At 45.8% G+C, this 16,227-nt stretch overlaps 1 protein-coding gene across 4 annotated transcripts in view; it reads right to left on the reverse strand.

Annotated features, from left to right (window-relative positions):
* The window catches only part of AOPEP (aminopeptidase O (putative)), a 300,772-nt gene that overhangs the window by 146,553 nt on the left and 137,992 nt on the right, over positions 1-16,227 (reverse strand). For 3 of the 4 annotated variants that reach the window (XM_065878726.1, XM_065878729.1, XM_065878727.1), the window contains one exon: positions 1,770-1,959. The exons of the other annotated variant lie outside the window; for it this stretch is intronic. In XM_065878726.1, coding sequence (XP_065734798.1) covers positions 1,770-1,959 — 190 coding nt within the window. The remainder of the gene's footprint in view (positions 1-1,769; positions 1,960-16,227) is intronic. 4 annotated transcript variants of the gene reach the window in all.

Below are 16,227 nucleotides of genomic sequence, written 5' to 3' on the forward strand. Positions count from 1 at the left end.
CACTATCCCTTTCACTCTGCAAGGTTAAGCATTCCTACACCCATTTTATAAATGAGGAAACTGAGGCTCAGGGAGGCTACATAACCTACTGTAAACAGCAAAGCTGGGATTCCAAGTCCGGTCCGACTCCAAACCCAGCCCCTTTGCTCGAGAACCTTCCAGGTGGCCTCTCTCCACAGGATTCTGTGTGGAGGGGGACACAACCATGCACGCTGCTAGCTCTACAGCCAAGGTGTGAAAGGGGGAGGATGAGTAAGACACAGTGCCACTTTGAAAGGGGTCACAGTCTAGTCGTGATGATAGAAAGAAGAAAAAAGTGAGAAAAAACAGGTGAGGAAGTACAGATGCAGTGGAAATCCAAAGTTTCTAGAAGAGTATTATTGAACTGTGAGTGAGATGAACAGTCTGGGCTATCAAGGGAAGGTGACCTTGAGCTGCTAGTGAAAGACAAATAGGATTTCAACAGGCAGAAGGAACTTGGACAAAATCACGCAGATATGCACAAACTTGGGAATTTCAGAAAAAGTCAAGTAGTCCAGGGTGTAGAGATGGTAGGGAACAGAAGTGGCCAAATATGAGAAATTAGAAAATAAGCAGGAAGCCGGTTAGCTGCCATATCTTCCTTATTGCTGGTGGCTAATTCTTTAAAGTTGAGGTTGTAAAAAACAATAAAAAACAAAGCCCACAGATCCATAGAACAGACTGGTGGTTGCCAGAGACAGGGGTCAGAAAGTGGGAGAAGTGGGTGAAGGGGTCAAAACGTACAATCTTCCAGATTTAAAATAAACAAGTCTTGCGGATGTAATATACAGAAAGGTGACTATAGTTAATAACACAGTATTGCATTTTTGGAAGTGTTGAGAGTAGATCTTAAAGTTTTCATCACAAGAAAAAAAATTGTAACTATGTAAGGTGACTAATGTTAACTAGACTTGTTATAATTTCACAATGTATACAAACATAGAATTATTATGTTGTACACCCAAAACTAGTGTAAGGTTATAGGTCAATTTTACCTAAATTAAAAAATTTTTTTAAATAAAAATAAAGTTAAAAAAAAAAAGTCGAGGTTGCAAACTGGGAGTGTGTTGACTAGGTCTGGCCTCGGTGTATGTTTGGTTTGCATATTTTTTAAATTAGTAAATTTCACATAAAAATCCAGAGTCATAATTTCCTTTAAAAAACTAGAAGTCCAGGTTGTATTGAGCCCTCCTTTCAGCATGACAGCAATCGGTTAGAGATGAGGAGAAGCTTCCGGTTTGCCACAGTCCTTCCCATTCCCGAATCTATAACACCAACTGCTTCATTCTTTATTACTTGCCAGCAGACATCTGAGATCATGACTCTTGATTTAAAATTTCGTCTCATTATTTAATAAAACAAAACACACCACAACCATCCCACAAAGGAGTGCTTGAGTATGTACAGTACCACCTTTTCTTCAAGTCTTTGCTCAGATGTCCCCTTATCAGAGAGCTTCTCTGATGAGCACCTTTTAAAACAGCACTAAACCCACCTCTCTCTATCCGGCTTCATTTTCTTGACAGTACTCATCACTACATGTTAAAGATGTAGTCGTGTATCCGTTCTCTCTCTCATCGCTAGACCATGAACCCCGTGGGGAGCAAGGACTCTCCTCCCACTTACAAAGCAAATAGAACAAGTGCCTAAGTGCATTAATGAGCACTCAATACCTATCTGTTGAATAGGAAGACTCTGAGTTGAACTTGACTCTGGGTAGTGAAATGCTTAGTGCACTTGAAACCTACCTGCTGCGCCTTGGCCCAGAATACATCTTCCAAGTGAGTGGCGAACCCTTCACTGAGCCACTCTTCCGTCCAGTCTCGGGCCCCGATAGCCAGGCCAAACCAGGCGTGAGCAATTTCATGGCAGAGACGGGTCCCACAGAACTGGCTCATTCCAGTCAAGGTGCTCTGAGAGAGGAAGACGAGGTGTGGGCTGTGGATCATGGGGGAGAAAACACACACAGTCTTATCAGGGCCTGTCCTCATGGCCGCCCCCAGGGCTGGCTTTCTCAGCCCTGACAGCCTGTTATTATCGTGTGCATGCTAGATCACAACCAATAGGCTCGCAGCTTAGGTGCTTTTAGAAATAAATAAAGTGGCAGTTTAAGTTCCTGGCAGAGGTTCAGGTTGCCTTTTCTGCCAAGCAGTCGTCTCCGTCATCAAGCAGCTATTACCTGTAATAAGCAACCTGCACCGAGGTTTTACACTGAAGAAATTACAAGGCGATGGAAGCACTTACCCTGAAATCTGGACTGTAAAAGAAGAGCAGGTGTGAGAATGTGAAGCCCATGCTGTCAAGACAGTGATCAAAGAAGACCCTTCAGCCAAAAAATCCGAGCAGCTTACAAACAAAGTGAGAAGTCATGCAGAAGGACGGGGAAAGCCGAGAAGAATGGAACCAAACATTTCCTAGTTCAGACTGAGGGTGGTTACAGAGGCAACAAACTCCTAGGTGCCATGAGTGGGTGAGGTCTCAAGAGACTCTGATAAAGGCTGAGTCTCTGTGAGGTCGAGATTTTCAAAGGTATCTTCTATCTTTAGATGCTTATACGTTCCCATGACATAAAACTAAGCAGAGAGAGAAAGAAGGGAATTAACTCACTCAGGTGTGCAAATGGTTCCAGGGCTGGCACCAGCCTGGGAGATTTATCTAATCCCATTTCCCACACCTTCTTTTAAAACCCCAAATACCATGATTAGAATTGCATGGATGGAATGGGAAGAAGGGAGGCTGAAGAGAGAAGAGGCAAAGGAAATACCTCCTGTGCTTCCACCTTCGGTATTTCTCATTTATACAGGACTCGTTTACCGTCTTATGAATGAAGAATTTGCTCTTTAAAAGAAAGCACTCTCGGGCTTCCCTGGTGGCGCAGTGGTTGAGAGTCCACCTGCCGATGCAGGGGACCCGGGTTCGTGCCCCGGTCCGGGAAGATCCCACATGCCGCGGAGCAGCTGGGCCCATGAACCATGGCCGCTGGGGCTGTGCGTCCGGAGCCTGTGCTCCGCAACGGGAGAGGCCACAACAGTGAGAGGCCCGCGTACCGGCGGGGGGGGGGGGGGAAGCACTCTCCTCCATCGATCGAACAAAAGCAGTCGTGAAACCTTCCAAATTAAGAAGCTGTACACACTGGTTCGTTCCTTTAAAAGCCATGCATTTGCCATCGTGTGGGCTCTGCACAAGCCAGGACGGCTTGCGGTTTTGTCCTCTGCCCCCACGGCGGCCAATAGAGAAAACCCCACCTGTACTTGCCTTGCACAGCATCGCCCGTTCAGCTCAGAGAGCTCAACTGAAAGCGCGGGAGTCCTGTGTGCCAAAATAGACAGCTTTCATGTGAAATAATAACAGGGCAGGCGCGCAAATGAGAAGGTGTCAGCCAGGATCCCGGCAGAGCCCACCAGAAACGCCAGGAATTAGAAGTGTAGTTGGGGCATTTAGGATACAAAGGTGCCATGCAGTATGCAAACAACAGAAGTTCAGAGCACTAACTCAGGAAAAAAAAAAAAAAGGAAGGAAGGAAGGCAGACAGGAAGGAAAGGGAAAAGGGTGAGAGGGAGGGAAGGAGGGAGGGAGGAAACAGAGGCCCAGGAGCTAAACTTCTTCTTCCTGAGAAAGTGGCCCCATGGAGAAGACAAACTGCAAAACCTGGCATTTTCAAGTAAATAACCCTTTGCTCTGGCATGTGCAGCGCTGCAAAGAAAAGCCACAGAAATGTACCAAGTAAATAACATTCCAGACATACTGCTGGCAGCACTTCACCCTTTTGGCTAAAGCAAAACAGAAGCAACTTCGGGCTTTGTAAACAGGCTCACAGACAGCCTGCGCTGGAAAGGTCTTCTGGCCAGAGACCCAGACGGTGCACACGCAGTTACAGAGACGGTACAGCTGAGCAGACCCCACAGCCCAAGGGGTGTACACACGCTGATGACTGTGACATGGCAGCGAGACTGTTCACGAAGAAAAAGCCTGCCCTGTCCACGGCGACCTGCTCACTGCTTTGTCCCAGCGTGGAAGCCGAGCCAGGCTCTTTTATGCAAATATCGAAGTCCGCAAGGGCCTGAAGGAAGGCACAAAACCAGCTGTGTGTGTGTGGGAGGGGATGGCATTTCATTTTCCTGTCCTGTAGTTCTTCCCCTTCAACAGTCTTTGTTGTCTCCACCAGACCTCCTTCCCCACCTGTCAGTACTCTGGAGATACCACTCTGGCCTTGGCTGGGCTCAGGACAGACCCTGGCATTGCTGGAATGGTGCCTGAATTCCCGCTTCCCATCCTCAATACTTTCTTCCTAGCCAGGGAGAAATGTATTTCCTCCTGCCTTCTGAGAAAGATCAAAGCTTAAACTTCCTCCTAGATCGGAGGATGTGCGTTTCACTTGATATAAATGACCCTGTTATCAGTGGAAAACATGACCTTCTCCCTGAAAAGCAATTTTCCAGTTGAGAACCAGACCCCAAATCCTCCTGCAGCGGAGTTTGTCTTCTAAGGTTGGGTTTTACCTGTGGATAATAGCTTCTATGAGCGAAATAGGTTCTTTCTTAAACTGAATTAAAAACACAGAGTAAGGTTTTGATAACCTTTCTCAAGGGTTGTTAACAAAATTCTGGCATAAAAGGACCAATAGAATTTTTTTTTCTTGGAGAATTTCTTCCTCTCCTTTTGAACCTAAGTGTCAGGATTTTTCATGTTAAGTAGAATTTTTAAACTGCTTTTTCCAACAATGAATGAAGAAAGGTATAATGCTCTTAAACTCACTTCAAGGAATAATATTAAATATTCCTCTACCAGCAGATAATCTCCTTCATGCCCACCTTCAAAACAAAATAAATGTTTAGAATTTTCTACTCCTACCTTACACTTGATTTATAAGTTTTACCCCTGGGTTCCTCACACTTTCTGAGTTCTCAGAATCTTATTCATGGTCCTAATCAGCCAGCGGGACAACAGCCTTCATTCTGACAGGCCCTATTTGAAAACAGGTTTTCTTTTTTCTTTTTCCTTTTTCCCCTGAAAGGGCCTGTGTCAACTGCCTCTACAAATGCCAAATTGTTGATTCATCATCGTTACAGAGGACGGAAGATAATCACTTCAATGACATCTTCATCCTAAAGAAGGTTTTTGGTTTGGGTTTTGGTTTTTTTTTTTTTTTTTAATCACAGAGTTGATCATTTTTCCCAAATAAGAGATGGGTGGGAAAGTAATATTTTCAACTCTCAAAAAGTACAAGCCCTCTTGTTTTGTATTCTCCATCATAAATTCTCTTTCACTGCAAGTGATCTAGGAGGCCAGCAGGGCAGAGCAGGGGGGTAGGCAGAGCGACAGCAGGACACGTGTTCTCCTTCTTTCCCAGGAGACCACCAGCAGCGGGGCTGCCTCCCCGACAAAGGCCACGTGGTGCTGTCTGTCTGCCGCCTTGCCCCTCAAGATTAAAAATATCATTTCTGGTCTGAAAACAGTTTCTCAAGATTGTTCCTAAAAGCCACCTCCCCACCCAGATTAGAAGGCTGTGTCAGTTCATTTAAAACATGCTTCTAGCAGAGGAGGAAGGAGTGCCTTCATTACGCGGGAGCTGCTCCAATCCTTCGGGAGGAATTCAATTTGGAGCGGAAATGGGGAATTTCATCAGATCTTAAGCAGGGGCTGGAGTGTGATTTATTTCTGCTTTGTCCAGGGAGACGTGACCAGCGTGGCCCACCTTGCTGCTCAGGGAGAGGTACAGCACTGGGGGCTCCAGCCCTGCCGGCTGCAGGGGGACCAGGAGGACAGGAAATTGCTTTTGGTTAAGCACAAGAAGAGCTCCAGGCCACCCCTCCATTACACTGGAGTAGATCCCAACTCCCCTCAGGGGGAGCAGATTCACTTTTTGTACAGATTCTTGGAGGTTTGTCCAGGAAACAGACACATATTCTTCAAGTTTGAACTTCTTATGGGTTCAAAGTTTTTCACAATCTCAACATGTGGAGCCCAATAGCCCATTAGAGAGAGGAAAGAAGAACAAAGAAAGAGGGGAACTCAGGCTCCTGTACTTTCAGACTTAAACTGGAGAGTTCTAAGGGCCTCATAATCATGTGAAAGCAACTTTTACTTGCATGACTTAATTACTTGCAAATTTAATTTGGATGACTGAAAGGTAGACCCATAGTAGTCTGGGGCAATCTGAAAGGGAGGACAAATCGTAGTTAGCTGTCCCTTAGACTCAGGACATGCTTTCTCTTCCTCAGTAAGGTGTGATGTGATTTGTGCCAGTACCTCATTCGGTGCATTTACAAACCAAATGCTCGGCTCCGGCCCCTTCACCTGTGCAATGAAATCCCTTAGCCCCGCTCTCCGATGCAGTCTAAGGTAGGGGACGTGTCTGTTGTCCCAAAGGCAAAGGGATGGCCCAGGTGACCTGGAGGGCCTCTGCTCCCCTCTGGCTCTGAGACTGCTCAGCGGAGACTAGTAACCTTCCCTTTGCTCCATCAGGCATCCCGCGCTGTGGCCACATGTTGTAGTCTTGAACTGGCGCCTTAGGAGATATGGGGATATGGGCCTTTCGGTAGCCTGAGGGGGAAACCAGATCTAAAAACTGGAAGAAAACTTACTACAGCGGATCAACACAAGGATCTAGGTTTGAGAGAAAAAGCTAATGTTAGTTAGTGCATGTTTTCCTTTAAAAATTCTAAATGGCGGGACTTCCCTGGCGATCCAGTGGTTAGGACTCCGCGCTTCCAACTGCAGGGGGCCCAGGTCGGATCCCTGGTCAGGGAACTAAGATCCCGCAGACCATGCAGCGTGGCCAAAAAATTAAAAATTAAAAAATAAAAATTCTAAATAGCAAAGAGGCAGTAAAACATCTACTCACTTATCTAAATGAATTTTGGCTAAAACTGCCAAGATGACTATAGCAGAGAGTGACTGAGGGGAAGCCCCAGGGCCAGAGACTTCTACCAGAAACATATACTCCTTCGAAAGACTCCAATGCTTGAGTATCTGCTATGTGCTAGGCACTATATTTTACATACATCATCTCAGGAGATAGATTTTATTATCAGCCCCATTTTACAGACGATGAAAGTGAAGCACAGAGAGGTAAAAGGACTAGCTCAAGGTCACACAGCTGGTAAGTAATGGAGCTGGTATTTCCATTCATGCAATCTTGACCCTGAAGTCCTACTCTGACCCACTCTGCCCAGGGTCACTGGGTTTAGACCTGTGGCTTCAGGGCTCCCATTCCTCTGTGCCAGCTCAAGCCGGTGGTACAATGTTCACGGTTCTCCCTGGTGTTCCATCTTCAGAGTCCACCCAAGGGGAGCGACCAGCCACACCCCAGGACCCAGCTAGAACTGACCGGAGGTTATCAGACCTTGTGATCAGCAAAGCTTCGGCCTCTTTCTGGTGAGAAGGAAGGTAGGGAAGGAAGGGAGAGGGGAAAAGAGAGGGGAGCATCACTACTCCTCTACTGAAGCCCCCCCAAGAGCCTAAATTCCTGAATGCAACACCATTCTTCCTAACCCTGTCCTATGCCAGGTCCCTTGTGGGCCACTGCAAGGGGATGCTCAGACAAGCAGGTGCAAGGGTGCAAGGGTCAGTCCCTAGGGTACGATTTCAGGAGCCCAGGAAGGACAACATGCCAGACTGCCTACTGCCTCTCCCCAGCCTCTACTTCCCACCCCCTTTTGTTAAAGCCTGACTTTTCTTTTTCCTGAAGAGACATTATATTTTATAGCAGTTTTGGGTTCACAGAAAAACTGAGCAGAAAGTACAGAGACTTGCCATACGCCCCGCTGCCACACACACAGCCTCCTCCTCTATCAACCTCCCCCGTCAGAGTGGTGCATTTGTTATTACAGATGACAAATCTACATTGATGTATCATTACCCAGGGTCCGTAGCTTACATTAGGGTTCACTCTTGGTGTGGTGCAGTCTGTGGATTTGGACAAACGTATAATGACATGTATCCACCATTATAGTATCATACAGAGTAGTTTCACTGCCCCAAAAAATCCTCTGATTTTTTTTTTTTTAAGAAGAGATGGTTTAAAGCGATCACAAACTCAAAGGACTACAGGAGCCAAGAAGATAACAAAATGAGGGAGGTGGATAACTCAGTGGAGAGAGTAGAAAAAAGATGAGAAAGTAGACAAAGAGGTGGGGGGAGTAGACAGGAGATGGGAAAGTAGATGATGAGATGAAGGAAGTAGATAAGATGGGGGAAGCTGGTAACAAAAGTTGGGAAGTAGATAACAATAGAGGGAAGTGGGTAAGGAGATGGGGAACTAGGTAATGAGAGGTGGGGAAACAGATAAAATGAGGAAAGCACATAACAAAAGGTAGGAAGTAGATGACAAGATGGAAGTAGAGAACAAGATGAGGGAAGTAGATAACGAGATCAGGGGAGTGATAACAATATAAGGAAATAGGTAACTACGGGAGGAAAGTAGGAAACAATACGGGGAAGTAGATAACACATTTAAAAAACGTTTTGCCAAAGCAAACCAACCTATGGACAGGAGCTACAAGTTTATCATCTCAGGTTTGAAGCAGTTATCTTAGGAGGAGAAGCGCACGGCCTCATGGCACGTTGAGGTGTAACATCTGGATCCCACCAGGTTCCGCGTGGCTGCTCGCAGAAAAGAGGGAAAGGCCCCAAAGCTGAGCACGGATGACAGCTGGGAGGAGAGAGGGGGCTCCTCCTGAGGTACAAGGAGGGGGAAGGTGGTGCCGCTGGGGACACCGAAATATTTTTGCCAGCTTCATAGTTTTGTTTAGTGCCGTCCTTGGCCTACTGCTAAGAGTAAAAATTAATAGCATGGCCATGACAAAACATGGAGACCACCTCTGACTCTAGACAACCGAGACCGCCTTTGGTGGACTGCTCGGCTAGCGATAAGCAGAGCCATAAGCAGAGAGGACACTTCACTTCTGTGTGCAGGCATCGTCCCTAGAGCTGGATTTCTACCTCTCAGTCCTACCCTGAGAGAGGAAAGTGGCTACCCTGCCTGAGGAAGGTGGCAGTGTTGGTGTCTCATGGTTCTGCTCACCTAAAAAGCTAAATAAAGCTTTAAGTGGATGTCTCAGGTTTTAAAGCTAAAGATCCAGAGACAAAAACCAGTATTTGACTGAATTTTCCAACTCTAGATTTGAACTCCTTTCTCTCGGAATCTTAAGGTACATGTTCAACCTAAGGAGTCTCTGGATGCTCACAGGGGAGAAGAAAGAATTAACTTTTTTTTTTTTTTTTAAGTTACTGAACACTCTGGTGTTTTGGATACCAGGGGCACACCCATACCCAACTATATAAACGATATTTATTGGAGCTGAAGAGGTCTTCTGAATCATCTCTAAATGAGTTATGAACTGAGAGCTGTGCATTTTCTGCAGGATCTGGAGAACTCTTCTGGTAAGTAATTACCAATTAAAACGTGTTGGCAGCCTCCACTGGAGCACATGGATGACAAAATGTGATTCTCTCTGCTCCCTCACCCCCGCCCCTCCTCCCGGCCTCCCCAGCCAGGGTGATGATGTTTGTTCCCATAAAGAGAGCTAATATAATTAGCCTCTACCATGATACAGGGAAAATCTTTATTTAATAAAATAATGCATTTTGCTTCATTCCCAGAACAGCAATAATATGGCGCAACTGAGAACCATAATAGCTCATCCAGTTGGTTTTTGCTGTGTGTACAAGTCTGTCATTTGTGGCCATGTGGAAGCTTGGAAAGCTGCTTCATGAAGGGAGACGTCTGGGCAGCTTGCACCACCCGCAGTAAGAGCAGCGCGGTTATGGGTTTCCTTTGAAATACAATGCAAGCACTCTCTGGATCCACAAATCAAGTCTAAAGAAAGAAATGGTGGGGAATTCCCAAAGGGTACTCAGAACTTTAATTGGTGAGGGGGCCATCAGTTGCTTCCACAACCGAGAGCAAGCACCCGTGGCCCAGTCAGGCAATCTGGGCATCTGAAAACTCATGATGTAGTCAGAAACGTGTTTATGTGTTGTGCTGGGGGCTGGCGGAGGCACACATGAAGCACAAAGGCCCGTCGTTACAGCCACAGGCCTGGATACCGCAGGGCACTGCAGGCTGAGAGGATGAGCCTTGAAAGCAGATGCTGGTGTGGAAGGACACACGAGTTTCCTCTGCCAGACAGCCACACTGTCAACTAGCTTTCAAAGCAGGTGGTTACTTTGGGTAGGAACGAGCACCAGAGCTACCTTAGGGCTTAGGGTGTCAGAATCAGTTCTATCACGAAATCAAAGTTGGATCTAGGATAAGAGAATTGAAGGAAGCTGAGTTCAAGTATTCCCTGACAGTTGCAATGATGGTGGTGGAGAAAAAGAAAAGGAAAAATAAAGTACTGATGACAGTAAACTCTTAGACATCGCTTACCCTCTCTCAGGCACAGTTCTAAGGACTTTATGTTCACTAACTCATTCAATTCTAACAATAACGCTGTGAGGGAGATATTATTATCCCCGTTTTACACACAAGTAAACTAAGCCACAGAGAAGTTTTACTGCTTGTCCAAGATCCCATAGTTGGTATGTGTCAAAGCTGATTCAAATACAGGCAGCCTGGCTCGCATACATGTTTTGCTTGATCCACATCAGCGTGTTTCAGAATCACCTAAAGGTAGGTTGTTAGACAAATACTAGACACTCAGTTAAACCTGAATTTCATATAAATAACTAATAATTTTTTAGTGTGTGTCCCATGCAATATTGCTAAACCTGGCAACCCACCTGGAGGGCTTGTTAAAACAAATCATGGGACCCACACCTCCCAAGAGTCTGATTCATAGGCCTGGGTGGAGCCTGAGATCTGCATTTTCTATGAAGTTTCCAGGTGATGCTGGTGTTACTGATCCAGGGACCTCACCCTGAGAGCCGCTGATCTACACTTTGACAGACGCATTTTTAACTTAAAAAAAAAAGAAATCCATTGCCAAAATTTATAAATAGGAAGATTTCACCTAGAAATCCAGATTTTCTAATTTTATTTAAAATCTGAAAGATACGACTACACTAGGCTCACATTCCTATGTAGTAACTGCAGCTGAACAGCAGCTGACCCTTTCAGAGGGGGCTTGGGCTCCCCAGCTCCCTGTCACTCCCCCCTATCTCCCCACCACTGGCTGACTCCATTTGCCATTTTTAATCATATGTGATTATATGTGCTTCCCTCCACCCCTTTCCTACAGCAGGATTAAGAGAAAAGTGAATATTTCTTCTACCTACATCTCCATCAAAAGTAAGCAGAGAAGACCAAGTATTTCTTAAAGGATGCTCTGCCCATGCACTCATTTATATTTGCTGCCTGACTCCTTACAGGCATGTGGATTTAACGTCTTGTTTAGTTTTTCTTTTGAAAAATTCTACTATAAAACTTGTTCACGGGGCTTCCCTGGTGGCACAGTGGTTGAGAATCCGCCTGCCGATGCAGGGGACACGGGTTCGTGCCCCGGTCCGGGAAGATCCCACATGCCGCGGAGCGGCTGGGCCCGTGAGCCATGGCCGCTGAGCCTGCGCGTCCGGAGCCTGTGCTCCGCAACGGGAGAGGCCACAACAGTGAGAGGCCCGCATATAGCAAAAAAAAAAAAAAAAAAAAGCAAAAAAACTAGTTCATGGCTATAAAATAGTTTAGCAACTCTTGCTTCATGGAGAGAGCAAAGATACAAACTTTAGCCTAGTTCAAGTCAGTCACTACCAATTCCATATCACTAAGGGTGGAATTTATTGGATTTTTTGTATTTTTAAAATCCAAACACAGTTTCAATTATTACTAGCCACTAATGGCTTATAATGAAGGCAGAGCTTGTTAGCTAAGCAAACAACTGGTATGTTTGTTTAGAATGTAAATAAAGGGAAATTCATGAGTTAAATGAATGAATTCCTTGATTGTTCTCCCTGGGCTGTAAAGGAGTATTCAGCTGCCATAATATATATCACCACCTTTTTGCTCGAGTTGTCTTTAGCTGGCCAGAGATCTTTCTTACTGGTTGCTTACAAAGTAAATGTCTCTCTGAGTTTTTGAAAGTACTCATCCACATCAGTAAGTGCCATTAAGGATAAGGGATCACCTGGCTCCTGGGGGGTTCATAAATAACTGAGCTTTTAAGAACAATAGCCAGATTTCCGAATCTCAATCTGTGACTCCACAAATAGACCAAAGCAGCACACTTGTGGAGATAAAGGGACAATATGCCTCATATTTTCCAGGGTGGTCCTAGAAAGTATGAGACAGATGGTCATTCTCAGAGGTCCTGAACTTAACAGCATTTCTCTTTAAAAGGTAATAAACCTCACCAGAAACAAAAATAAACAAATAAAAGGTTTTGCTCTCCAAAGTCTCCTGGCTCTAACTAACCTTTTCATTTAAAATTACGAGCACTGCACTTCTTCTCTCCAACTGCAATGCATCAGTTTTACTGGATATCTATAGTTAAATCCCATTTTCCTGGGATGGCTCCCCTGGAGGTGCTCACCATGGTGATAGTGTGTGTGTGTGTGTGTGTGTGTGTGTGTGTCTGGTGGGGGGATCAGAGGAATTTCTCTCCTTCTAAATTATGTCCCTATTTCTGGGTAGTTGCCTTATTTATAGTGAGCTGAAAGGCACCTCAATCCATTCGGAACGTATTCGGCTTCGAGTAACAGAAAAGACAACTAGCGTTGGCACGTACAAGGCGAGGTTTTTTCCTTTCCTGTAACAAGACCCCTGGAGGAGGGTAGTTGCTGGGGTTGGTTCAGTGACTCAGTGATGTGGTCAGAGCTCCAGGTCTTTCTAGCTTCCCACTCTGCCATCCTTACCATGTTCACTTTCATCCTCATGCTTGCCATCTCATGGTCACAAGTTGGCCACCACAGCTGCAGGCATCACTTTCATGTTCAACAGAGGGAAAAGGGGGGGGGGGCAGGGCTGCAGATGAGGGGAGCCGTGCCAGCAACATCTAACCCTTTCATCAGGAAAGCAAAACTTTTCCTAGAAAGCCCATATTATATTTCCACTCATTGGTAACCCAAGCTACAAGGCAGCGTGGGAAAGGGGATCTTTGGCTTTTTCTGATTCTATGGTAGAGGTAGACAGGAAGAAGGGAATTGCTTATGGGGTGCTGGGTTCATCAACCCACAGGATCAGCAGCAGTAGTACCCTAGTGTAGCCGTCTTTCTCATAAATATGAGAGAGTCATTCCTTGGGTCTTCTAGAATGCAAATACTTTAGGAAGGGATAATATACTAAAATGATCCACATTGAAGTGTTAGTAACATACCATCATATTACATTTTTCTAGACAGGAGGCATTCTGAACATGGGGACTGTGGGATGGGCAAGCCAGCATACTTGGAAGACACATTCTACCTACTTCCCAACTTAACCTGATGCTGGATGACATTTGGACTTTTATTTTACCTTCTGATCCTCCACAAAAGGCCAAAAACCTACCAAAGCTGAAGGCAATATTATATATTATGGTGGTTTTTAAGAACTCAGGCTTTGGCGACAGAGCCCTGACTTTGACTTGTGGCTCTCCCATCTACCAGCTGCATCACGTATCAGTTTTCTATGGCTGCTGTGACAAATAACCACAAACGTAGGGGCTTAAAACAACACAGATTTATCATTTTACAGTTCTGTAAGTCAGAAGTCTGACATGGGTCTCACTGGGCAAAAATCTATGCTATTAGAAGTCAGGACACTGGTCCCTGTGTGTATCAGGTGGGAGGTGACTGGAAGGGGGCACAGGGGTCTTCTGGGGCGTTGGTCACATTCTGCTGGTTTTTTAAAAATATTGATTTATTTATTTTCCTTTTTTTTTTTTTGGCTGCATCGGGTCTTAGCTGCGGCACACGGGATCTTTGTTGAGGCATGCGGGATCTCTTCATTATGGCGTGCAGTCTGCTCAGGTTTCTCTCTAATTGCGGCACGCGGGCTTCTCTCTAGCTGTGGAGTGTGGGTTTTCTCTCTCTAGTTGTGGCGCGTGTGCTCCAGGGTGCATGGGCTCTGTATCTGCGGCACGCGGGCTCTCTAGTTGAGGTGCACGGGCTCAGTAGTTGTGGCACGCAGGCTTAGCTGCCCCGCGGCACGTGGGATCTTAGCTTCTGACCAGGGATCAAACCCGCATCCCCTGCATTGGAAGGTGGGTTCTTTACTACTCGTCCACCAGAGAAGTCCCACATTCTGTTTCTTGATCAAGGTGCTAGTTATAGAGGTGTGTTCAGTTTGTGAACTTTCGATGAGCTGTACACTTAAGATGTACACTTTTCTGCATGTATTGTACTTCAATGAAAATTTAAAAACAAAGAAACACACAAACATAGAAACAAGTATCTTGGGAGGTCTCCCTTTGGAGAATCAAGGCAAAGATTAAGCCAGAGTCTTGTCAGTAGGGGCAGAAACGAGACCAGAGACTGGGCTGCCTGCCCCTAGTCCGTCCAGATGAATGTACTCCAGGCCAGTTCCCAACACTAATTGTACATATATTTTAAGTCTCTTGAGGAAAAGGTTTTTTTCTTTTCTTTAAATTTGCTTTTGCCATAGAGTCACATTTCTATTGCAAGTGAAAGGTATCTTGTATCCTTCAGACACACCTGTAAAAACAGAACTGATACTGTCATATATCCATGTCTGCTTCATTTTCTTCCAGACACAGTGGAAAACATGACACAATAATAAACCCCTTTTCTATCCTCACCAGCTGGAAAATTACGTTATGACTGAAATGACATCATTCAGCTACGACACTGAGCCAGCGGCTGCTCTGAGAAATCAGGGTGAGGCAGTGACAGCATGGATGTGAACGCCACTCAACAATGAATCCCACCCTTTTTACTAGCAAATGGCTTTTTTATTGCCATGGCATTTTGAAAATGAAACTGCAGCAGCTATATCATCTGAGGCCATTGATCACCCAACATTTCTTATCTCTGAAACTAACCACATTGGCCAAGACATAACAACCATGGGAGTAGAAAGAGAGCAATTTTAAATAACTAGTTCCAAAGGCGGGAGACCAGGGGCCAAGGTCAAGGCTCTTACCTCCCAGGGGGTGATTTAGTGTTCCCTCTATCTCTATCAATTGTTGCTAAAGTGACCTCAAGTAGTAGTGGTAATAACTATATCTATACAATAATACTCTTTGATATTAACGTTCTTCTGTAATATAATATTCTAGGCAAATATAACACCAGGACAAAGCCTTGACCCTCCTTCATCTTTTCAACTTTTAGGATGAACCATATGAAACTGCTGACATTTGACCATTTCAACCTCCCAAAACGAGCAGCTTCACAGGGCTCATCCTATAGACTGTCCCTCCCTCATCCAGGACACTTCGCTGCAGAAACGGCAAGATCTAAGGAAATTCCCATACTTTTCAAGCAACAGAATTAGAAAACACCACTGCATCCCACTGTGGAAAATTACAGACGAGAGGTCCCTGGCAAATGACGCTGTGCTGTCCTTAGAAAGAGCCGGACCCTAGTCGCTGCCCCAGATCAGTGCCACCTCAGTCCTTTGCCTGCTCAGTGTGAAGCCTTAGGGTAGAAGTAGATCTTCAAGTCAACAGGAGAAACGGGAGTGGTCAAAGCAGGGAAACTGGAACAGCAGTGGCCCCCAAGGCTTGGGGGAGGCTGAGTGGATGTGCAGCGGATGTGCCGCACGCTACAAGGCCACCCAAGACCCACGTCAGCACCTGCACACCGGGGTGAACAGGTTGGGCCATTACTGCAGCGAAGCTGGAATCCCAACTGGAGAGTGTGATTTCAGTCGACCAGCCTGCCACAGATGCCTGAGCCAACCCCAGTGGATTAAGTATCACATGGTCCCAGGGCCCAGTGGAGAAAGCACGCTGCTTCAGAGCCACTTCCCCCAAGGCGAACATGTGTACCATGTTCGGTTCCAGCTGCCAGGAAGGGCTCCGGGAAAGAGAACAAGTTCATTTTGATGGAGGACTGGAGGTGAGGCGGAAAGGTGAGAGCATAGGGAGAACTATCAAAGGGAAGGAATTAGTCCATAGGGGGCTGGGGCTGGGGAGGGGGGTGGGAAGAAGAGCACATCTGGGGCAGGGACACATGGATTCAAAGGCCGGTGCAGAATCCGGCTCATAGGTGGGATAAGGTCTGCAGCGGAGAGACAAGCTAACAGTGAAGTCGGCGAAGGTGTGAGACTAGCTCAGGAATGCCTGGACACTCGATCCAAAAGGCATCTTAGAGACCTACCCCTCCCCA

This window comes from Phocoena phocoena, chromosome 6 (assembly GCF_963924675.1).
Source record: "Phocoena phocoena chromosome 6, mPhoPho1.1, whole genome shotgun sequence".
NCBI classification, from domain to species: domain Eukaryota; kingdom Metazoa; phylum Chordata; class Mammalia; order Artiodactyla; family Phocoenidae; genus Phocoena; species Phocoena phocoena.